Source organism: Bos grunniens, chromosome 21, assembly GCF_055505025.1.
Source record: "Bos grunniens cultivar Pamir isolate PY7600 chromosome 21, Bosgru_T2T1.0, whole genome shotgun sequence".
Lineage (NCBI taxonomy): Eukaryota > Metazoa > Chordata > Mammalia > Artiodactyla > Bovidae > Bos > Bos grunniens.
The window spans coordinates 21,404,298-21,428,137 of NC_141185.1; the positions used below are offsets into that span (position 1 = coordinate 21,404,298).

The 23,840-nt window shown below is 38.5% G+C and overlaps 2 protein-coding genes across 5 annotated transcripts in view; one reads left to right on the top strand and one right to left on the bottom strand.

Annotated features, from left to right (window-relative positions):
• Positions 1-18,988, bottom strand: part of GEMIN2 (gem nuclear organelle associated protein 2) — a 26,898-nt gene extending 7,910 nt beyond the window's left edge. For all 3 annotated transcript variants that reach the window (XM_086363448.1, XM_086363445.1, XM_086363447.1), the window contains exons 1-9: positions 18,726-18,988; positions 18,261-18,345; positions 16,799-16,888; positions 16,467-16,526; positions 11,471-11,584; positions 9,892-9,936; positions 8,386-8,454; positions 6,998-7,108; positions 5,604-5,662 (exon numbers count right to left, since the gene is read on the bottom strand). In XM_086363448.1, coding sequence (XP_086219574.1) covers positions 5,604-5,662; positions 6,998-7,108; positions 8,386-8,454; positions 9,892-9,936; positions 11,471-11,584; positions 16,467-16,526; positions 16,799-16,888; positions 18,261-18,345; positions 18,726-18,895 — 803 coding nt within the window. In that variant the 5' untranslated portion in view covers positions 18,896-18,988. The remainder of the gene's footprint in view (positions 1-5,603; positions 5,663-6,997; positions 7,109-8,385; positions 8,455-9,891; positions 9,937-11,470; positions 11,585-16,466; positions 16,527-16,798; positions 16,889-18,260; positions 18,346-18,725) is intronic.
• SEC23A (SEC23 homolog A, COPII component) overlaps positions 18,984-23,840 on the top strand; it is an 82,427-nt gene continuing 77,570 nt past the window's right edge. Inside the window, exons 1-2 of one of the 2 annotated variants that reach the window (XM_086363440.1) lie at positions 18,998-19,155; positions 23,311-23,377. The gene's annotated coding sequence lies outside the window, so the exon portion shown is untranslated. Of the gene's footprint in view, positions 19,156-23,310; positions 23,378-23,840 lie in introns of both variants that reach the window. The other variant, XM_086363439.1, reaches the window with a different exon arrangement.

Consider the following 23,840-nt stretch of genomic DNA (forward strand, 5'->3'; position numbering starts at 1 on the left):
AGAAGAACTGTACAAAAAAGATCTTCACGACCCAGATAATCACGATGGTGTGATCACTCACCTAGAGCCAGACATCCTGGAATGTGAAGTCAAGTGGGCCTTAGAAAGCATCACTACGAACAAAGCTAGTGGAGGTGATGGAATTCCAGTTGAGCTATTCCAAATCCTGAAAGATGATGCTGTGAAAGTGCTGCACTCAATATGCCAGCAAATTTGGAAAACTCAGCAGTGGCCACAGGACTGGAAAAGGTCAGTTTTCATTCCAATCCCAAAGAAAGGCAATGCCAAAGAATGCTCAAACACAATTGCACTCATCTCACACGCTAGTAAAGTAATGCTCAAAATTCTCCAAGCCAGGCTTCAGCAATATGTGAACCGTGAACTTCCTGATGTTCAAGCTGGTTTTAGAAAAGGCAGAGGAACCAGAGACCAAATTGCCAACATCCACTGGATCATGGAAAAAGCAAGAGTTCCAGAAAAACATCTATTTCTGCTTTATTGACTATGCCAAAGCCTTTGACTGTGTGGATCACAATAAACTGTGGAAAATTCTTCAAGAGATGGGAACACCAGACCACCTGATTTGCCTCTTGAGAAATTTGTACGCAGGTCAGGAAGCAACAGTTAGAACTGGACATGGAACAACAGACTGGTTCCAAATAGGAAAAGGAGTTCGTCAAGGCTGTATATTGTCACCCTGTTTATTTAACTTATATGCAGAGTACATCATGAGAAATGCTGGGCTGGAAGAAACACAAGCTGAAATCAAGATTGCCGGGAGAAATATCAATAACCTCAGATATGCAGATGATACCACCCTTATGGCAGAAAGTGAAGAGGAACTAAAAAGCCTCTTGATGAAAGTGAAAGTGGAGAGTGAAAAAGTTGGCTTAAAGCTCAACATTCAGAAAACGAAGATCATGGCATCTGGGCCCATCACTTCATGGGAAATAGATGGGGAAACAGTGGAAACAGTGTCAGACTTTATTTTTCTGGGCTCCAAAATCACTACAGATGGTGACTGCAGCCATGAAATTAAAAGACACTCACTCCTTGGAAGGAAAGTTATGACCTACCTAGATAGCATATTGAAAAGCAGAGACAATATTTTGTCAACAAAGGTCCGGCTAGTCAAGGCTATGGTTTTTCCCGTGGTCATGTATGGATGTGAGAGTTGGACTGTGAAGAAGGCTGAGCACTGAAGAATTGATGCTTTTGAACTGTGGTGTTGGAAAAGACTCTTGAGAGTCCCTTGGACTGCAAGGAGATCCAACCAGTCCATTCTGAAGGAGATCAGCCCTGGGATTTCTTTGGAAGGAATGATGCTAAAGCTGAAACTCCAGTACTTTGACCACCTCATGCGAAGAGTTGACTCACTGGAAAAGTGTCTGATGCTGGGAGGGATTGGGGGCAGGAGGAGAAGGGGACGCCAGAGGATGAGATGGCTGGATGGCATCACTGACTTGATGGACGTGAGTCTGAGTGAACTCCAGGAGTTGGTGATGGATAAGGAGGCTTGGCGTGCTGCAATTCCTGGGATCACAAAGAGTCGGACACGACTCAGCGACTGATCTGATCTGATCTGAAGGACTTCCCTAGTGGCTCAGATGGTAAAGTGTCTGCCTACAACGCAGGAGATCTGGGTTTGATCCCTGGGTTGGGAAGATCCTCTGGAGAAGGAAATGGCAACCCACTCCACTACTCTTGCTTGGAAAATCCCATGGATGCAGAAGCCTTGTAGGATATGGTCCATGGGGTTGCAAAAAGTCAGACACGACTAAGCGACTTCACTTCACTTCACTTCACTTCAATAAGCAGATATAAAGTACTACATACAAAATAAACAAGGTCCTACTGTACAGCACAGTGAACTATATTCAATACCTTGTAATAAACTATAATGGGAAAAAATCTGAAAAAGAATAGAATATATATATATACACATGCATAACTGAATCACTTTGCCAAACACCAGAAACTAATACAACATTGTAAATCAATTATATTCAATTTAAAAAAATTATACTTAAAAATATTAATTGCAGCACATTTGAAAAGATATATCTATATACATACATAAGGAATATTACTCAGCTATAAAAAATAATGTTTTTGTAATAGCAAAAGACCACAAACAACCCAAATATCCATCAATAAAGCGACTGGCTCAATAAACTACAGTACATCTACACAGTGAAACATTACAAAGCTTTTATAAAAAAAGGAATGAGGAAAATATCTACACTGCTACCATGTGATTCCCAGGATTCATTAAGTGAAAAAATAAAGCACAGAATGGAAAGCTAAGTACGTTATGTTTTGTAAGCATGTGCAGGGTATATATACATTTGCTTATATTTTTAGAAAAGAAACAGTGAATGGGAGGATAAATAAAAAATTAACGATAAAACAGATAACTACAAAAGGGAGAAAAGAGACTAGAGGATAAAGGTGGATTCTAAAATGCTCCAATACAAATTACAATTTTAACTTTGGAACAATGTGAATATTTTATGAAATTATAAAACAAGTTTAACTGAAAATAAAATCAGTAACCAGACTCCACTAAATGAATCTTCTCCTATACTGGGTTGGTGGCATAAACCAAACAGGAGAATAATTCCAAGTAATCTTAAACATGATGTTCTGATATATGTAACTAGTAAGATATACCATGGACAAAAAGAACTGCAAAGAATTCTTAAAGGGACTTCAACAGTTTTACAACTGGCCATATTGTTAGTATTGTTATTCTGAAACTACCATGTGCATATTGTAGGATAAAGTCAATAATTACGTTATTAAGAAAAAATCAAGTAATCTTAAATTAGAACTGAAATATCAACTTAGACCTATGATTTTATTTTTCTTTCTAAAAAATACATACTTCATAGCTGTGTTCGATGAAAAGGCCTAAATGCAATGACCAACCCAAAAACACCTAGCTTCCCTAATGTTCAAATTGTGGACTCTAGATACCATTTTCTACTTTGAAAGAGGAACCAACACTCCCAGGAGAAGAGATTAATTCCAGATCTGGATCCAGAAGTGCGCAAGATATAACTGAGTCATTTTGGCAGAGCAGAAAGTAAGAAAGCTATCAAAAGACCACTGAGGTTACAGACCAAAAAGCACAGGAACTGATCTGAAGGGTTCCCACTATCGAAAATAGAACAATTTGAGCATCAAAAAGAATGACTGCTATATCCCTTTACCTGAATGCGAAGATCAACCTCACACCGCTCTACCAGAGACAACTAGACACTGTATGCTTCCTGATGTGACACAAGAGCACACAGTTGTGTAAACACACACACAAACAAAACCCGTTATATATAATCAAACCTCTAGACCTACCTATCAGTTTACAGAAAACATGCAAGATAAATGAACCATTAAACACCACCATGCAGTTAGCTGTCAAAACCAAAATATGGGAAATTTTACAAGTCAAAGGATCCCGTTTTTTCAACAAATAAATAGCAAAGAAAAAAACCAGAAGGCCTGATGGGGGTACTTAAGAGACATACCAGACAAATGCAACGAGTGAATCCTACTTGGATCCTGGTTTGAACAAACATAAAAAGACATTCTTGGGACAATTAGGGAATATGAAACGACTGGGCATCAGATACTGAGTTATCACTAAATTTACTGGGTATGAGCCCAATATTACAGTCATGTTTTTTTAAAAGCCCTTTATCAGTCAGATACACCAAAACAGGAGAAATAATATGTCCAATATTTGTTTAAAATATATTAACAAAACAGATAAATGAAACATGCTGGTGTAGAGTTAGTAACTGTGGAACCTGGGTGGTGGATTGGTCTGGGAGGTTTATTTTACTATATTTTTATGTATTTAAAAATCTCTAAAATAAGAAGCATAAAAATTAATTATGATTGGTAAAATAATTAAGGTGGCTAACAGTTATTGAGGGGCTTCCCCAGTGGCTCAGTAGTAAAGAATCTGCCTGCAATGCAGGAGACCCGGGTTAGATCCCTGGTTTGGGAAGATCCCCTGGAGGAGAGCATGGCAACCCACTCCACTACTGTTGCCTAGAGAATCGCACGGACAGAGGAGCCTGGTGGGCTACAGTCTAGAGGGTCACAAAGAGTCAGACATTACACTGAAGCAACTATGCATGCACAACAGTTATTGGATCCTGTTTGAATGGCATCCTACTCATCTGATAAGGTATTTCTATGAATTAGCAGCCATTGCCTTAAAGCTATCAAAAGAAAACCAACAACAAAAAACACAAAAGACTTATAACCATTTAAGTTACTTACACTGAAGCTGTTACAACAGAGTCAAGGCCTATGTTATCTGGTTATCAAACCTGCTATAACCTATAGGTTTTCCTAAGTGAAGTCTATAGCCTCAGAAACGTCTGCCCTACCTTCTAAGGATTAAATGAGTTCCTATTTTGAAGCACTAAGAAAAATGCCTGGCACAAACTGACCAGTAAGTATTAATTACCATCATTAGCATAATTATTGGAGAAGGCAATGGCAGCCCACTCCAGTACTCTTGCCTGGAAAATCCCATGGATGGAGGAGCCTGGTGGGCTGCAGTCCATGGGGTTGCTAAGAGTGGGACACGACTGAGCGACTTCATTTTCACTTTTCACTTTCATGCAGTGGAGAAGGAAATGGCAACCTACTCCAGTGTTCTTGCCTGGAGAATCCCAGGGACAGGGGAGCCTGGTGGGCTGCCGTCTATGGGGTCGCACAGAGTGGGACACGACTGAAGTGACTTAGCAGCAGCAGCAGCATAATTATTATAGATCAAGAAACTACATGCTGAACATGTTTATATTTTGAAAAAGTATCTCATTTGGTAATGGGAAAAATGAACATAGTATTACTTAACATCCCAATATTTAAATATATTATAAAACATTTATAAGTTATTAGTGTTGGAATAAAAACAGACCAATGAACAAAAATAGCAAGTCAGAAAGAGACCTAAAATAAATACGTGTTTATGTATACACATATTCACATACAAGAATTTAGAATATGAAGACAGTTTCATGTAAATTCCAGGTGGAATTTTAATGTAAGAAATGAAATAAAAAATATACTAAATAAAAATATGTCCCAACTGAAAATGAATAAAGGACACAGCAATTTAAAAAAACTGCAATAAAATGGAACATATTCTATCCTTATGGATAACCATACAAAGAAAATAAAAATAATCTGCATCTTTTTATTACTAGAATGGAAATATTTACATCAACTGAAAACGCTCAGTGTTGAACAGTAGAAGATGGGCACTCTCACCAACATTTTAGTGGGAACCCAGAGTGGTATGATCTTTCTAGAAGGCAAATGCAATAAATATCTCAGTTTTACAAGTACATGCAAGCCCTTTAATTTATTTCCAGGAATTTGCCCTTAGGCAATAAATAGAGCTGTATGTATAAGAATCTTCAATGCAGCATTATTTATAGAGAAAAACTAGAAATAAAGGGAATTGTGATACATATAATGCTGTTTCCTTATGCCTCAACTTCCTCACTGTAAAATGGAAACAATACTTTCTACCACCATTAATAATGCTATTATAAAGCAAGAAGTCAAGGATTACTTACCTGCTAACCAAGCAGATTAATAAATTCAAAGCAGGAACTCTTTCATCATCTTTGCTGTCCTAAAAAGTAAAAAGAAAAAAAGAAAGCTTGAAATGTCATCTGTTATCCCCTAATTTTTTCTTCTTCTTTTATTGTGGCCTCGCAGCATTTGGGATCTTAGTTCCCTGACCAGAGGTCAAACCCATGCTCCCTGTGGTGGAAGCAGAGTTTTAACCACTGGATTGCCAGCAAAGCCCCAACCACCTAATATTCTTGAAGGAAGTTTCCTTTCAAGGTGCAAACCATGAACATTTTATTAGATAACAATAATAATCACATGGATATAGAAAACATCAAAGAAAACAGAGAAACTGTAGAGTTAATGATTCCTTGAGAAACATCTAAGATGTTCTTTTAAAGAAAGCTCCTGAATAGGTCCTAGAAAGGAATAAGAGTTTAGGGCTCTAAGGAGGTTAACTTGGGAGAGACACTTTTTCTGATTGCCAAGACTGAAAAAAGCCTGTGTCCTAACTGAACACTAATGGAAAAAACATATATAAACATATTTTAAAGAAAATATTTCAGATCAGGGCTCTCAATGACAAAGGAAGTTGTTCCTGAACTATACATTTCCTAAAATTCACTTTAAATATCTAGTGAGTAGTAAGTTACATTTTGCTCGGAGTACAGGGCATTTAAATTAGTCTGTGCCATCTCCTGGAAGTTTAATGAAAATATTTTGGAGTAGTCAGTGGAGAACAGTTATATATTTTGTACAGGTGAAAGAAGGAATGAAAAAAAAATCAGCTTAGCCTGGCATCGAATTAATTTACATTGTAATGCTGCAGGCATGAGTTAAAGGGTCTAACCTGAAAAATTCAAAACCATTGTTATGCCAGAGACTGTTGGTTGACCACTCTGGCTTCTTGATTCCCCTTATTATGTAGCAAATGAAGCTCATTTTTAGATGGGTACACTGCCACTCAACTAAAATAAACATTTCCTATAGTTCCTTATGGTCATGTGACTGAATTCTGGCCAGATGTGCTTGTAAGAGGCTCTGAGAAGGCTCTTCAGAGGGGAGGACCTTCCCTTCTCCCCAGCTTCCTTTAGTGAAACATACTGGCGGAGCCTGGATTGTGAAGTGAGCCTGGGGAGGGAAACCCCAAGCGGCAGAACCCGAAGGCCTGGTTATGCCACGTTAGGTCTAATCTGCCTGCCTTCAGACTCCCTTTGTCTGAGAAAAACACCTCCATTTTACTTAAGATAATGCTATTTTGGACTCTTCTACTACACGGCTAAATCTAATCCTGACTAACAACATAGTCCACCTTTTGTTATTTCACTGAAATCATTCTTTACCACCACAGAAGCTGCTGAGTGCTTCCGACGTGAAACAGTGAGTCTGAACTTACCACCAGAAGCCTCACTTCAGAGCACCTTCTTGCAAGCTGCCGAATCAGTGAATGAGCCTCCGGTAATAAAGGTTTTTCAAGACAAGCCAATAAAGCATAAAGCCATCTTCCCTATACAGGATTTAAAAAAGTAATAAGTAGGCAAACTACACCATAAGTTTAATTTATAATCACTTAATTGTACCTCAGAAAGGCCGTTATCAAGTTATATTCCACCAGCAGTACACATGACTGAGTTTATTTGGAGCAACACATCACTCCAGGGACTACTCAAAAGTGTTAGAACAAAGTTTAAATAGCCATTTGTGCAACACACAAAGTTAGCTCCTCAAGGAACCCCAAGTCAATGGCTTTTTTTTCCATTAAAAAAAAAAAATGGTTTCGCTCTATTCAAGCTTTATTTCAATGACTTTTTCTTAAACAAAAAGATTCACATCTAGGTTTCTTTCATAAAGGGTGAGTGGGATTCTCTTCTACGTGAAAAGAGCAGGTATACATTTAAACTTGACCAGAAGCTTCTGGACGGCAAAGATTATATCTTATGTTTTGACTGGGAGCCTTGAAGCTTCAGATACACTCTCTTTTGCAAATATCCACAATAGTGAAAAATACTTGTTTTTAAAATCAAATCTAACTGCAAAGGATGATAAAATTTCTTATTAGGGGATTAAGTGGGCAATTCATTTACATAACATCTATCAAATTTACCCAGTTTTGAAGGTGAAAAATTTTTAAGCTGTGAGTGTAAAGCAATAAAACAGAAGGGCAGTACAGTAGAGTTGGTCAGAGTACAGCCAAACTGCCCCAGCATGAGTCTCAGTTCTGCCAGTTATAATCTGTGTGCCCTCAGGGAAGTTACTGAATCCCTATGTGCTCCAGTCTCCTCATCTATAAAATGGAAATAACAGCTCACAGGTTATTGAAGGATTCAAGGAGTTATTATACATAAAATCCTTAGAACGAAGCCTGGCACATATATTTGCTATTATTCCTATTTCTGATATTCTTTAGTGGACTGGATTTCAAAGCCATTTTAGAAAACGCATTTCAAACTTCTCTAAGCCAGGACTATTTGAAATGGGGTCTGCGGACTGGTAGCCATCCTGTTTGTTACTGATCTGTGAAAATATAAGCAGATTCTCCCAGGATATAAACCAACTATTCGGTTGATTTTTTTTTCTCCCCAATGCAAGATTCTCAATGAAGGAAGTACTATGTTGATTAACATTCTATTGTAAGTTCCTTATTTTACTGCAAACAAGCAATTGTCTGCATTATACATACAGATGAATAACACATATATATATATAATGTAGAACCATAGCTTACATATAAGGTAAGTATATATAATTTGTCTGCATTATGAAAAGAAAAAGATGCAGTACTACCAATTCCGGAGTAAAGTCTCTTTCTCCAAACCAATTATTCAGATATTCCAAGACACTGGTTACTGTTGCCTAAAAAAGGGGGGAGGGGTAAGAGATGGAAGAACATCATTAGTAATAAAACACTGACAAGTTCAAGCTGAGTTACATTAAGTTCAGTGAGAAAGCAACTCTGTTTAAAATGGACTTCTTTAGACTTAAAGAGAAACCTTTAACTCTATTTAATAATTTGATTAGATGGAACACTCAGTGAGATGAGGCTGTTTTGAGCAATATTTTTATATATTTTCTATTATCAACACGGTTTAAATCCTAGGATTTAGTTAGTAACTACTAATGTAGTTCAGAACTATTTTTTTAAAATTCCCCACTCTCTTAAAAAAATGTCTTTGCATAAATTCAGCTTATTTGCATTAAATCAAAGTACAAATCTAAACACAAAGTTAGCTAGAGAAAGATTAATTTTAAAGCTATATATCGATAGACTTTATCAAATTCTCTAGCTTATTCTAGTATAGATGCTGCTGCTGCTGCTGCTGCTAAGTCGCTTCAGTCGTGTCCGACTCTGTGCGACCCCATAGACGGCAGCCCACCAGGCTCCCCCGTCCCTGGGATTCTCCAGGCAAGAACACTGGAGTGGGGTGCCATTTCCTTCTCCAATGCAGGAGAGTGAAAAGTGAAAATGAAGTTGCTCAGTCGTGTCCGACTCTTAGCGACCCCATGGACTACAGCCTACCAGGCTCCTCCATCCATGCGATTTTCCAGGCAAGAGTACTGGAGTGGGGTGCCATTGCCTTCTCCGTAATATAGATGGGACACTTACAAGTCACTCTCATTGAATTTAGTATAATCATTAGAGTATCTTAATGTAAATGATCAAGTAAGTAAAACTGTAGGCCAGTACATTATTTACAACAGAGTATGACTTGTTAAAAAAATTTATTTTCCAAGGGTATCCAATATATGTGAATACTAAACAATCAAAGTTTTATTTGCTCTTTAAGTGGGTAAAAGAGTTCCTAGTGCTGAGAGACTAAACAACTAAAATTCATATTGCTTCCCTTTTGACACAAGAAATTCAAATTTCATTCTTAATGAAGTGTGCCCAACATCTGGAACTAGAAATAGCAATCTAACCTTAGTATTTTTTTCAAACCCCATCATCTAAGACTTATGACTGAAACATAAACGTATGAATAGTTTAGCACCATGATAAAGAGCATGAGTTCTGAAGTGAGATCAACCTGGGACTGAATTCCAGTGCTGCCATTAAAATTTGCTAATAAACCACAATGACTTAATCGCCAACTGTTTCCTCATTTACTCAAAAAAAAGTATATTAATAATAATTCCCCATATAAGGTTGTAGTGAGGATTAAATAAGAATTTTAAAGAGTTTAGGACAGGGTCTTACATACTGTAAATATTAAATAAATGTATTCAAATATCTTAACACACACTGCAAACAGAAGAATGCATATATTCTTATTATTATTAGATATATTTTACCTGATTCATTCTGCTAACAATACTAAGCAAGGGAGGAAAACCAATCTGAAAGAAAAATGAGATTGAAGTTTACTAAGCGGTATTACAAAGGGGGGGGTGGCTTCATTTTTTTTAATTGGTGAATTTCTCAAAATGCTGTTTTATAAAAACAAAAAATAGACAAAATTCATTCCTTATATATTACAATAAAACATTCCATGAACTATTATGCTAATAATGCCCAAGAAAACAATGTCTTGACACATGAATATATAAATGTAAAAATATAGAATGATTTGAGTAATGAAGATATTAAAATAAAGCATGTAATAGAAACACAGTATGGTATCAGTGAGTTGTGCACACTCTTTCAAAAATCTTTAGCTAAAGTAAACATTTTGGGGAAGTATGGGTACTTGAATGAGTTCTTTCAAACCCAATCTCCTTTAAATACAATTATTTTGGACTTTAATGTTGGGAGCTTTGATTATGAAAACAGTACCGACTTAGAGAAACTTAAGTGGACACACATTAAAGTGTATTTTGCAATAATAAACTGAAAAAATATACATTCTTTGCCAAATTAAAAAATTTTGAAAAGTAACATACATTAGGGATATAACCCAATAGAAGAAATGTTGTATGAGAAACAGCATCAAATTAGCTCCCAGAGAACTGAATCTGTCTACACTCCCACCACCATGCATTAAGAGTGCCTGTTTTTCCAGCCCTTATTAAGAGTATGTCAAACTTGCTTTACCAATGTTAACTGAAAAATGCCAGCTCAGTGGAGGTGTAAGTAATGTTTTTATTTTAAGTGAGTTTCCGCATCTTCTCATATAAGAACAATTTGTATTTCCTTCCTGTGAAATGTCTCTTTACATCCTTTGCTTGTTTTTTTTTTTTTTTTAAATTGGGGTCTTGGTCTTTTTAGTGATTTTCAGAGCTTTTACATTTAGGGGGTAAACTACTTTTAAATGAGAAAAACAAAACGTGACACCAAAGAGAAAACAATAAATACCTATTCAACAGAACAGACAACATGGTATAGGGAGTTACCAGTAATGCAGATGTATGAACATCTGCAAGCTTGGGGGCAGGTGAATCCTGAAGGACAAGTAACAGCTGGCCACATACTTTATTATTAAAGTCATATGAAATATAAATAATCTTTATAAAATATAAATTAAATATAGCCTCAACATTTCACTGCCAGAATATGCAATTTATTAAGCATTTTTAAGCACCTGAGTCAAGTTTTCCTTTGTTTCCCTGACTACTCAGAACTCATTGTTTGACCCTTGCCTAATCATTAAAAAAAAAAGTCCTATCTAGCTCAAAAAATTATTAAACAGCTAAAGCACATACTGTTTTAGAAAATACGCTGATATAAACCAGTCATATATTATTTGCTTTTTAAAACTTTTTTACAACCTTGGAAAACAAAAAAGCTATTATGCTTCTACGTTTAGCAAATGGGCTTACAAAAATAGTCAGGAGACTGGATTTGGCCTAAGCTATATTCTGCTAAGTCTCTATACTGAATCTTGCACCAAAACTATGACCTGTTTTTTGTTTGTTTAGTCACAGTATCACTTACTTGTACATAATCGATTCCAGGACTTTCACTTGCAGGTGGTCCAATAGCCCCTTCAGCACATAACCTTTCACCTAGACAAAATTTTTTCCAGCCTTCTTCATCTTCAGATCTTGGCTAAAAGAAAAAAAAAATGAATTTACTTATGTATTTTCTTTAATACTGAACAATGAAAAAACAAGCGAGGATTCCTTCATATTCCCACCAGCTCACACAAGCATACAGTGCTTGTAATGGAGTAAACTGTGTCTCCTCAAAATTCCTACGTTGAAACCCTCACCTCCAGCATGTGATGGTTAGGAGACTGAGTCTTTACATCAGTGATTAAGTTAAAATGAGGTGGGTAGAGTGGGTCCTAATCCAATCTGCCTGACATCCTTGTGAGAAAGAGGAAATTTGGACAAAAAGACATTAGGGATGCATATGCACACAGAAGGCCATGTGCGGACACAGCTAGAAGATGGCCATGTGCAAGCCAGAGAGAGAGAGTGGCCCTTAGAGAAACCTGCTGACACCTCGATCTCAGCCCTCTAACCCACAAAGCTGTGAGAACACACCTTACTGTTTGGTAAGCCGCTCCATCTGTGGTGGTTTGTTACAGCAGTCCTAGCAAACCAGTACAGGACCCAAGTGGTCACACCATATGTGGGACACTTTTAGTCTGGATCATACTTTAATGAACACTGACAAGCAAGTACGTGCTCAAAAGAGGGTGATAAAGATGTAAAAAAAAACACACTAAGAATGCTTTCAAGAATGAAGCCTGTTTATCCCAAGGAAGGAGACATAATTACGTACTTCACATAAAAGGCTGTCCAATCAAAGAAGGAATAGATTTATTCTACATTGTCAGATGAAAAAAGCATGACCTTTCAGCACAACCTTAACAGAACCTAAAATTTTAAAAATATATATTTATTTATTTATAGTTGCTTTATAATACTGAGTTAGTTTCAGGCGTATAGCAAAGTGATTCAGTTAATAGAACAATTTTTATTTGGGCACATCACCTCACAAATCATTTTACATACACATGCAGTTTCCCCCCATGAGGATAAAGAGCTTTCATTATATTCTCAGGAGAACAAAACCCCTAAAACGTAAAAGCCTACTGTCCTGGAACAACGTTTTCCCATTACTCCATTAAGTCAGAGACTGTTTCTGCTTCAGGTAGCACTGAAAATCCTAATTATTACATATGGTTGGTGTTTAACAAATGATTAGATCAATCAATCAATGTTCAAATTTACATAGTTGCCTTCAAAGGTTGCTTTAAAAATTCGTCATCTTATAATTTACATATTTCTGCCATGATGAATATATATGTTCAGTTCAGTTCAGTCGCTCAGTTGTGTCCGATTCTTTGCGACCCCATGAATTGCAGCATGTCAGGCCGCCCTGTCCATCACCAACTCCCGGAGTTCACCCAGACTCACGTCCATCGAGTCAGTGATGCCATCCAGCCATCTCATCCTCTGTCGTCCCCTTCTCCTCCTGCCCCCAATCCCTCCCAGCATCAGTCTTTTCCAATGAGTCAACTCTTTGCATGAGGTGGCCAAAGTAATGGAGTTGCAGCTTTAGCATCAGTCCTTCCAATGAACAACCAGGGCTGATCTCCTTCAGAATGGACTGGTTGGATCTCCTTGCAGTCCAAGGGATTCTCAAGAGTCTTCTCCAACACCATAGTTCAAAAGCATCAATTCTTTGGCACTCAGCTTTCTTCACAGTCCAACTCTCACATCCATACATGACCACGGGAAAAACCATAGCCTTGACTAGCCGGACCTTTGTTGGCAAAGTAATGTCTCTGCTTTTGAATACGCTATCTAGGTTGGTCATAACTTTCCTTCCAAGCAGTGTCTTCTAGTTTCATGGCTGCAATCACCATCTGCAGTGATTTTGGAGCCCCCCAAAATAAAGTCTGCCACTGTTTCTACTGTTTCCCCATCTATTTGCCATGGAGTGATGGGACCAGATGCCATGATCTTCGTTTTCTGAATGTTGAGCTTTAAGCCAACTTTTTCACTCTCCTCTTTCACTTTCATCAAGAGGCTTTTTAGTTCCCCTTCACTTTCTGCCATAAGGGTGGTGTCATCTGCATATCTGAGGTTATTGACATCTCCCTGGAAATCTTGATTCCAGCTTGTGCTTGTTCCAGCCCAGCATTTCTCATGATGTACTGTGCATATAAGTTAAATAAACAGAGTGACAATATACAGCCTTGACATACTCCTTTTCCTATCTGGAACCAGTCTGTTGTTCCACGTCCAGTTCTAACTGTTGCTTCCTGACCTGCATATAGGTTTCTCAAGAGACAGGTCAGGTGGTCTGGTATTCCCATCTCTTGAAGAATTTGCCAAGTTTATTGTGATCCACACAGTCAAAGGCTTTGGAATAGTCAACAAAGCAGAAATTGATGTTTTTCTGGAACTCTCTTGCTTTTTCCATGATCCAGCAGATGGCAATTTGATCTCTGGTTCCTCTGCCTTTTCTAAAACCAGCTTGAACATCTGGAAGTTCACAGTTCATGACTGTTGAAGCCTGGCTTGGAGAATTTTGAGCATTACTTTACTAGCGTGTGAGATGAGTGCAATTGTGTGGTAGTTTGAGCATTCTTTGGCATTGTCTTTCTTTGGGATTGGAATAAAAACTGACCTTTTCCAGTCTTGTGGCCACTGCTGAGTTTTCCAAATTTGCTGGCATATTGAGTGCAGCACTTTCACAGCATCATCTTTCAGGATTTGGAATAGCTCAACTGGAATTCCATCACCTCCACTAGCTTTGTTCATAGTGATGCTTTCTAAGGCCCACTTGACTTCACATTCCAGGATGTCTGGCTCTAGGTGAGTGATTACACCATCGTGATTATCTGGGTCGGGAAGATCTTTTTTGTACAGTTCTTCTGTGTATTCTTGCCACCTCTTCTTAATATCTTCTGCTTCTGTTAGGTCCATACCATTTCTGTCCTTTATCGAGCCCATCTTTGCATGAAATGTTCCCCTGGTATCTACTGCTATGTAATATTCCACTGTTTTGATGGAGGATCTTCATTTGTTAAATCAATTAATTATGTTGTCATTTCTCTTTTGACAAAATTATATCATTATCATGTTACTGATGCAGCTTCTTTTTGAATTACATAGGTACTCAAAAGTCCTTACCTTGAGCAAGGAAAAAATGTATCTACCTACCTACTGCCCTCTCCCTCTTCTTACCAGGAGGCCTCACCGTACAGTGAAAGGCTTTCGAATCAGACAAAGTTTGGTCTGTATCTCAGCTATACTTTTTATGAGTTAAATGATCTTGGGCAAGTGATCTTAGTGTCATTCACACTTTTCCTAGAGCAGAGCTTCCAACTAGTATACAGAAGCATATAGAGAGGTTATACTGAATCTCTCAGATTTCAGCTGGTAGTCTTAGGCCATGAGAACAGCTTCCTCCACTTATCCCAAAGTGACATCATTTAAAAGATGTTAGGAAGCACTGCCTAGAAGAAGCTTCTAAAATCTGAAATCTATGGGGAATTCCCTGGTGGGCCGATGGTTAGGACTCAGTGCTTACACTGCAGGAGGCACGGGTTTGATCACTGGTCAGGGAACCAAGATCCCACAGGGAGCACAGCATGGTCAAAAGAACCCCCTGAAATCTATGAACCATCTGAAACAATGAGCAAAATTGTATGAATAGGTGCATTTTCCCCTCTCTGAAGATAAAAAGCTTTCTTTTGATTCTCCAGATGAATATGAGACTCCCTAAGAGGTTAAAGAGGTTCCCTGTTTGCTCAGTGGTAAAGAATCGGCCTGCCAATGCAGGAGTCTCAGCTTCAATCCCTGGGTTGGAAATATCCCCTGGCAAAGGAAATGGCAACCCACTCTAGTATTCTTCCCTGGGAAATCCCATGGACAGAGGAGTCTGATGGGCTACACTCCAAAGGGTTGCAAAGAGTCAGACACGACTGAGTGACAAACACTTTCACTTTTTCAGTGGAGACACAGACATAGGGTACAGACTTGTGGACACAGTGTGGGAAGCAGAAAGTGGGAAGAATTGGGAGAGCAGCGTGGAACATACAAATTACCATGTAAAATAGACAGCCAGTAGAAATTTGCTGGATGAGACAAGGAACTCAAATCAGGTGCTCTGTGACAACCTAGAGGGGTTGGATGGGGTGGGAGGTACAAATGAGGTTCAAGAGGGAGGGGACATATATATATACCATTCATGTTGATGTAGGGCAGAAACCAATATAATATTGTAAAACAGTTATCGTCCAATTACAAATTTTAAAAAATTAGTCTGCTGCTGCTGCTGCTGCTAAGTCGCTTCAGTCATGTCTGACTCTGTGCAACCCCAGAGACAGCAGCCACCAGGCTCCCCCGTCCCTGGGATTCTCCAGACAAGAACACTGGAATTGGTTGCCATTTCCTTCTCCAATGCATGAAAGTGAAAAGTGAAAGTGAAGTCGCTCAGTCCTGTCCGACTCCTAGCGATCCCATGGACTGCAGCCTATCAGGCTCCTCCGTCCATGGGATTTTCCAGGCGAGAGTACTCGAGTGGGTTGCCATTGCCTTCTGAGTCTAAGCTGATAAAACATGAAATAGTACCTTCCAGTAAGCCTGACAAACTTTACTAAAAAGTCAGTCACTGGTACTGGTACCATTACCTCATCAGGAAAATCCAAGAAGCCTTTATTCAATCTTTTTGTAAATACTGAAAATGTATTTACTTTCTTGAAAAAATGTCTAGAAGAACCTTTGCAGACTTGTAGAGACCGATCCAAAGTCTCTCAAGATGTGGATTAAGGGTGTCATAAACATAACTTGCATTACTTATTCTATCCTTTTCAGGCAAAAAGATAATGGAACTGTTACTATCAATAGTAGATGGAGAGAATGAAAATAATATGGATTAAACAAGAGAATCTTTAAGAACTGGAAGTAAATATGGACTATTTCAAATAGTTATACACTGTACAATCTAAAGAGAGAAACTTACATACCATGGTCACATTACTATCCAACTGTTGTGATTTCCAGTGACTTCTATGTCTGTTCACACTCTAAAGGAAGAGAAATCAGACATATGATCTTCATAGAATGGATAACTCAAAAGAAATCAGTTGCTGCACAACAGTCTAACAATCTTAAAGCCTGGAAAATATTTCAAATTGTATTATGTTGAGTGATTATAATAATAATAATTTGGTAACTGATTCATGAATATTCTTATCTTTATATATTTAGTAGTCCCAATTTTTCCAACTACAGTCTAAGAACAGAAAAAAATCTGAAGGAAGGCTTTAATTTGATTAAATGATTAAAGCACATCTACCTGCCGAACAGTCGAAAATTGTGCCACTTGTTGCTGTTGCCACTGAAGAGTAGGGGAGTATCCTTCCGGGGCAGGCTGGCATCCTGAAAGCTAAAGATCAGTTCATAAATTTTAGAATCAATGTTAAGTGTTACCACTAGAATCTCAAGCCTCTGCAAAGTAAAAGCAGAATCAAGAGGAAAAATGAGTAATAAAGCAAGTAAGACTATACAAGAAAGGAAGTACTTTTTGCAGATGTAAAAAAGGAGGCAATTCATTTATGTCTGAGTTTAAAACATCAGGAAAAGATCCTTATATAGTTGCTTTAGTAAAAGCAATGGAACAATTTATAGTTGGAGTTTCTATAAAATCCAAATATGAGACCTAAAGATATAACCCAGTACTACCTTTCTATAATAGCAAAACTATTTGAAACAAAAAGACATAATGCAAATAAAACATTCTGGTATGAGCAGAATGCAAATAATTCAAGACATCTGACTTTACAAGGGCTACTTTTGTTTCTCAAAACAGCACACAGGTCACAACTGATCACATATTGCCTTGAAATAAAAATGAGTATGGTCACATTTCAAAAGTCAGGTATACAAGATATCATCTGTCATCAACTAAAAATTTCTGTAAAGGAATTATATGAAACATTATAGTGTCTGAGTTAAAATCTCCTGATAATAAACATCAGATAAACAAGTAATTAGAACACAAAAGGAAAAGGAACTGTGGTAATTTAAAAACTGCTACTCTCCTTCCACCATAGGTTAAACAGCATCAAGTGGACCTTCTGTGGCTACTCCGTCCAGACTAGTTCTCCCTGTTACTTACTGGTCATTATATGTTAACTCTCTTCACAGCAATAGATATGATATATAACTGTTTGCTTTTTCAATGTTTTCCTCAGGAGAAGCAAATTCTACGAGGGTAGGGACTTTCTGTCTCATCCTCTGTTGTATTCCCAGTGCCTGGCACATACAGTTGCTTGGTTTAAAAATGTGCTGGATAAATAAATGAATGAAAAGGTTCACAGTGGGCACCTAGGTAGAAAAGTGTGATACTTGGGTTTTTATTTTTAAAAAACAAAATCTAGTCAAATTCAAAACATACGAACTACTCTAAGATTAAACGCCAGCCCAATAATAATTATGAACTGGTAAAAGGTACCTTAAAAATAAAGGCTAGCATAAATAACCTATTTAAAGACTCCAAGAAGACCGGATCATGCTCCTAAAATGTTATGAGCAAATCTCCAGGAATGTCAGGGTTACTGAAAGCCTCTCTGGAGGTAGTAAACGCCAGTTGTCCTTTTGGGGGAAAAAGTACAAGCAATTGTCTAACTGAACATACATAAGTCAAATCTTACATTGTAACTTAACTTGTCTCATACTTTCTTAGGGTGAGCCTCCATCTTTTAATTTGCGGGGAAGGAAAAAAAAAAAAAAATCCCCTGACGTATAATAACACTCACAGAAATATTCACACTTTGCTTCCTTTTCAACTTCTTTGGGTCAATTTGAGCTACCACAACATCTGGACATTGAGCTGCTTCGATCCTACAAACAAGTAATAAATGCAAAAAAACGTGATTACTATTGTTCACGTGTAGTGTTAACAAGCGATCCAACTTCTACAGTTCAACATAAAATTACAAACTTCAGAATTGCAATGGAAGCTCTAAACAATAAATTTCTAAAATTATCTGGACTGAAAGCAATCTAAGAGCATGTATCTTGTCACGAGTAATCAGGTTTAATAAAACGAAGTTCACAGAAACTCGCTCACACAAAGATGTAATCAAGGGATTTTGTTCTGACAGAGTATGGGGACGGGACAGTACTGGGGCTTTATCGCACTTTGGGGTCGAGCGGGGTACGGGCGCTGTGCCCAAGGGCGTAAGGACAACCGGCCCACCCGCACAGGGTCCAACACTCACTGGACCCGCCTCAGGTATTCCTGGGGAGTCCTCGGAGGTACGCTGGGATCGAAACTTTCCGTCAAGTCGCAGGGCTCCACCGGCAAAAGCCGTGGCATCAACTCCTCCACCGCAGACTCCGCAGGTACCCACGCCATAGTTTTCAATGAAGAGCGTCCCACCCAGCGCATGCGCCAGAGCTGGGGTCACAGCGCAGGCGCACGTAGAGGCGGATTAGGCGCGGAGTTGAGCAAGAGGCCGGCCTTAGGGGGCGTAACTGCGCATGAGCAAACCTGAAGTTTGTCCCAGAGTTAAACGTCCGGTGCTGTCGTGAAGACTGCGAACTGAGTTCCTTGTAGAAGTGGTTCTGAAGTTTTTCTGGGTTTTATTCTTATACCTTTCTAAGACTGAGGGTTATTAACTTTTATGCATCGTTAGTATTGAGGGAACTGTAAGTACTTTTTAAGTTAATGAGCAGCTACTGTAACAATCATGTATTGAGCTTTAAATTCACATCACCTGCATTTCCTCATTTAATTTTTACTGTCTTTTAAAGTAAGTGGTATTATGCAAGGTCTGTGGGGGCGGAAATCGACTGAAAGAGGGGTTAAGGACAATTGTAATTTTCTTATAAAGAAGAACCATTGGAAAAGACCCTGACGCTGGGAAAGACTGATAGCAGGAGGAGACGGGAGTGACAGATGATGAGATGGTTGGATGGCATCACCAACTCCAGGGATATGAGTTTGAGCAAACTCTGGGAGATGGTGAAGGATAGGGAAGCCTGGCGTGTTGCAGTCTATGGGATTGCAGAGTCAGACACCACTGAACAAGAACAACAAAAGAGAAGAGCCAATTCCAACCCAGATTTATCTGATGCCAAATGAATGTAAAATTAGTTTCCCAGAGGAATTTCTTGTACTTGGCTGTGCCAAAGATCAGTTTATATTTATCCAAAATTGATATTATTACTACAGTAGCCATTCCTTTTTGTTTTTAAGAAAGATTTCTTAAATAGTGCAAAGAACAAAGTTAATGCCAACACCCAGAAGTTATCATTATTCTCAGGGGAAATCTTGTGAGGGGGTACTATTATTTCCACTTTACAAGTGAGTAAACAAGGCAGCAGCCATGAAATTAAAAGACGCTTACTCCTGGGAAGAAAAGTTATGACCAACCTAGATAGTATATTAAAAGGCAGAGACATTACTTTGCCAACAAAGGTCCGTCTAGTCAAGGCTATGGTTTTTCCAGTGGTCATGTATGGATGTGAGAGTTGGACTGTGAAGAAAACTGAGTGCCGAAGAATTGATGCTTTTGAATTGTGGTGTTGGAGAAGACTCTTGAGAGTCCCTTGGACTGCAAGGAGATCCAACTAGTCCATTCTAAAGGAGATCGGTCCTGGGTGTTCTTTGGAAGGAATGATGCTAAAGCTGAAACTCAAGTACTTTGGCCACCTCATGCGAAGAGTTGACTCACTGGAAAAGACTCTGATGCTGGGAGGGATTGGGGGCAGGAGGAGAAGGGACGACAGAGGATGAGATGGCTGGATGGCGTCACTGACTCGATGGACGTGAGTCTGGGTGGACTCCGGGAGTTGGTGATGGACAGGGAGGCCTGGCATGCTGTGATTCATGGGGTCACAAAGAGTCGGACACGACTGAGCGACTGAACTGAACTTATGCTAGGTCACAAATTGCAAGAAACTGTGAAATTACTATGTCTCAGTCTTTTCTAAACAAGCTCTGAGTGAATACAATTGTTTTCTAAGGTCTTTAATTTAAGGCTTTTTTGCTTGTTCTTAAATCAGTTTTTAGATTGCACACAGTTGATTTTAAAACCAGAATGTAACTTTATAAACTGGAGATAAAGTAAGGACGATCTTTAGGTTAAGCGCTTAAGAATTAGTGCTTATAAATACTAACTAAACAACTGGAGATATGGAAAGAAACTGCCTGGCTGCAAACTAGAAAGTTATTTGGTTAAAAAATCTTACTGATTTTAGAAGAAACAAACTTATAAGAGATGTGGAGAAACACTCCTGTCAACAAACATTTTGGTGATGATCAAGAATAAATTAGAAATCATAATGTGTCATTTCTGGATTTTCTTGCACATACTTTTTTCTTTGGAAAGTAGCATATTAGCAGTTTTCCCCCATTTTTCTATAGAAAAGAACCTACTAGATCAACCACAAAGGGAACAATTCTTAATACTGGACTCCATATAAAAGTGCATGGCAAAACTACACATGGATGAAGGAAACAAGGAGAGAGATAACAAAATAAAACAAAGCTTGTCCCAGGAAATAATAAGAATTTTTTTTCAAAAGAAGTGTGTAATGAAAGACATCAATAATTCTGAAATGGTTCTAAAATTTTAAATACGCAGGGATGAATTCATTCAAGAGAGAGGAAATTAATTAAACATTTATAAGGGTTACTGTCTGCTCTTTAAAACTAATCTTGCTTAAAAGAATTAAGGAATGAATTTTGGAACACGTTTAATATGGTTATAAATAGGAAGTTGCACTAAGTATTTTTTTAAGTCTTTATTGAATTTGTAACAATACTGCTTCTGCTTTATTTTTGGTTTTTCGGTCATGAGTCATGTTAGCTTCCTGACCAGGGATAGAACCCGCAACCCCTGTATTGGAAGGTGAAGTCTTAACCACTGGAAAACCAGGGAAGTCCCCTGCACTAAGTATTTTTGAGTGTTTTGATTGAGATATGAGACAGTTGAGAAGAAACTATGAGACAGTTGATGAAGTTATTCTGAAGAAAAACAACTTATTAGAAATCTGAACATCTAAGACTATAATAACCATTTCTTCCTAGGAAGAACTATTTCTAAGATACTTAACTGCTTCTGAGGCCCTGTTTTTAAAGATTTCCAGTCACTTCTCAGTTTACAGTGGAAATATTTTTATGTTTCAATGTTTCTCACATTGGTGTTTGGCTGTAGGAGTAATATGAAGGTTGTGAGCACAGAATGTCTGTTTATTGATGACAGCAGCATCTGCTAAGTCAAACTTGCAGAGCTAAATGAAAAATTTGTCCCTGTATTTTATGTCCTTTTAAGCAGCTCAGTTATTTTCAAGTATTTGTGTATATAAGAATTATCTGCAAGAAATTCTTTAAAATACAGACTCCTGGGTCCTATAACTCTCTCCTCCAGAGTTTCTGACTCTGTTTATTGGCTGTAGGACTCTGAAACTGAAATTTTTCGAAAGCATTCCAAGTGAGAAACATAGCTTAGTACATCCATTTTACCTTTTCCTCCTTATTCTTTAAGATTTACTCCCGTAGAATTTGGGGCTTCCCAGGTGGTGTTAGTGGTAAAGAAATCACCTGGCAATGCAGGAGACATAGAGACATGGGTTCGATCTCTGGGTTGGGCAAGATCCCCTGGAGGAGGGCGTGACAACCCAGACCAGTATTCTTGCCTGAAAAATCCCATGGACAGAGGAGCCTGGCAGGCTACAGTCCATAGGCTGTCAAAGAGTCAGACATGACTCAAACAACTTAGCACACACCCTAGAATTCTGTCTTACCATACTTTGTCAGTTCTTTTCTCCTTGGCTACAGTCTGAAATTTAACTTCTCTCTTTTATGCATTAAACTTTAATAAATTCAGTCATCCAATTAACGTTTCAATTCAGTTAGTTCAGTCGCTCAGTCATGTCTGACTCTTTGCAACCCATGAACCGCAGCACACCAGGCCTCCCTGTCCATCACCAACTCCCAGAGTTCACCCAAACCCATGTCCATTGAGTCAGTGATGCCATCTAACCATCTCATCCTCTGTCATCCCCTTCTCCTGCCCCCAACTCCTCCCAGCATCAGGGTCTTTTCCAGTGAGTTAGCTCTTTGCATCAGGTGGCCAAAATATTGGAGTTTCAGCTTCAACATCAGTCCTTCCAATGAACACCCAGGCTGATTTCCTTTAGAATGGACTGGTTGGATCTCCTTGATGTCCAAGGGACTCTCAAGAGTCATCTCCAACATCACAGTTCAAAAGCATCAATTCTTTGGTGTTCAGCTTTCTTCACAGTCCAACTCTCACATCCATACATGACTACTGGAAAAACCATAGCCTTGACTAGATGGACCTTTGTTGGCAAAGTAATGTCTCTGCTTTTTACTATGCTGTCTAGGTTTATCAGTTTTCTATGATGTGTCAGACACGATCGTGGGCATTGGGCTTTATTAGGTGATGTGGGGACAGTGGAGGTTTGCTGTCAGGAAATGGGGACAATTTTGAGGAGGACAATTCTGATGAGTTCTGTTCCTTGGTTAAATACCTATATGTGATTTTTTAGGCCTGACCAGGTGTGCATGCTCAGTCGCTTCAGTCATGTCTGACTCTGCGACTCTATGGACTATAGCCTGCCAGGCTCCTCTCTCCATGGGATTCTCCAGGCAAGATGCTGGAGTGGGTTGCCATGTCCTCCTCCAGGGGATCTTCCCAACCCAGAGATAGAGCCAGGCTAATTTCAGGTTTTCAGAAACTGCTTTTCTCTTTCTTTGGGCTAAATATTTTATACAAATTATCATGATATGTTGTTATTCTAAGTGGTAAATACAATTATTATGTTTATTTTCAGATGAAGAAACTGGCTCAGAAAAGGTTATATAACATGCCCAGATCATACAGCTAGGAAGTGGATGGAGGTGAGAGTCCATCTTGGGTAGTCAGATTAATTAACCATTGCTCTAAAAATTACTGTGCTCTACAAGATACAGCTCATCTCTTGTGAGAGCCTTTATGACCCACTAAAGAGCAATATTGCATAGGAACCTGGAATGTTAGGTCCATGATCAAGGCAAATTGGAAGTGGTCAAACAGGAGATGGCAAGAGTGAACATTGACATTCTAGGAATCAACGAACTAAAATGAACTTGAATGGGTGACTTTAACTCAGATGACCATTATATCTACTACTGTGGGCAGGAATCCCTTAGAAGAAATGGAGTAGCCATCATGGTCAACAAGAGAGTCTGAAATGCAGTACTTGGATGCAATCTGAAAAACGACAGAATGATCTCTGTTCATTTCCAAGGCAAACCATTCAATATCACAGTAATCCAAGGCTATGACCCAACCAGTAACACTGAAGAAGCTGAAGTTGAACAG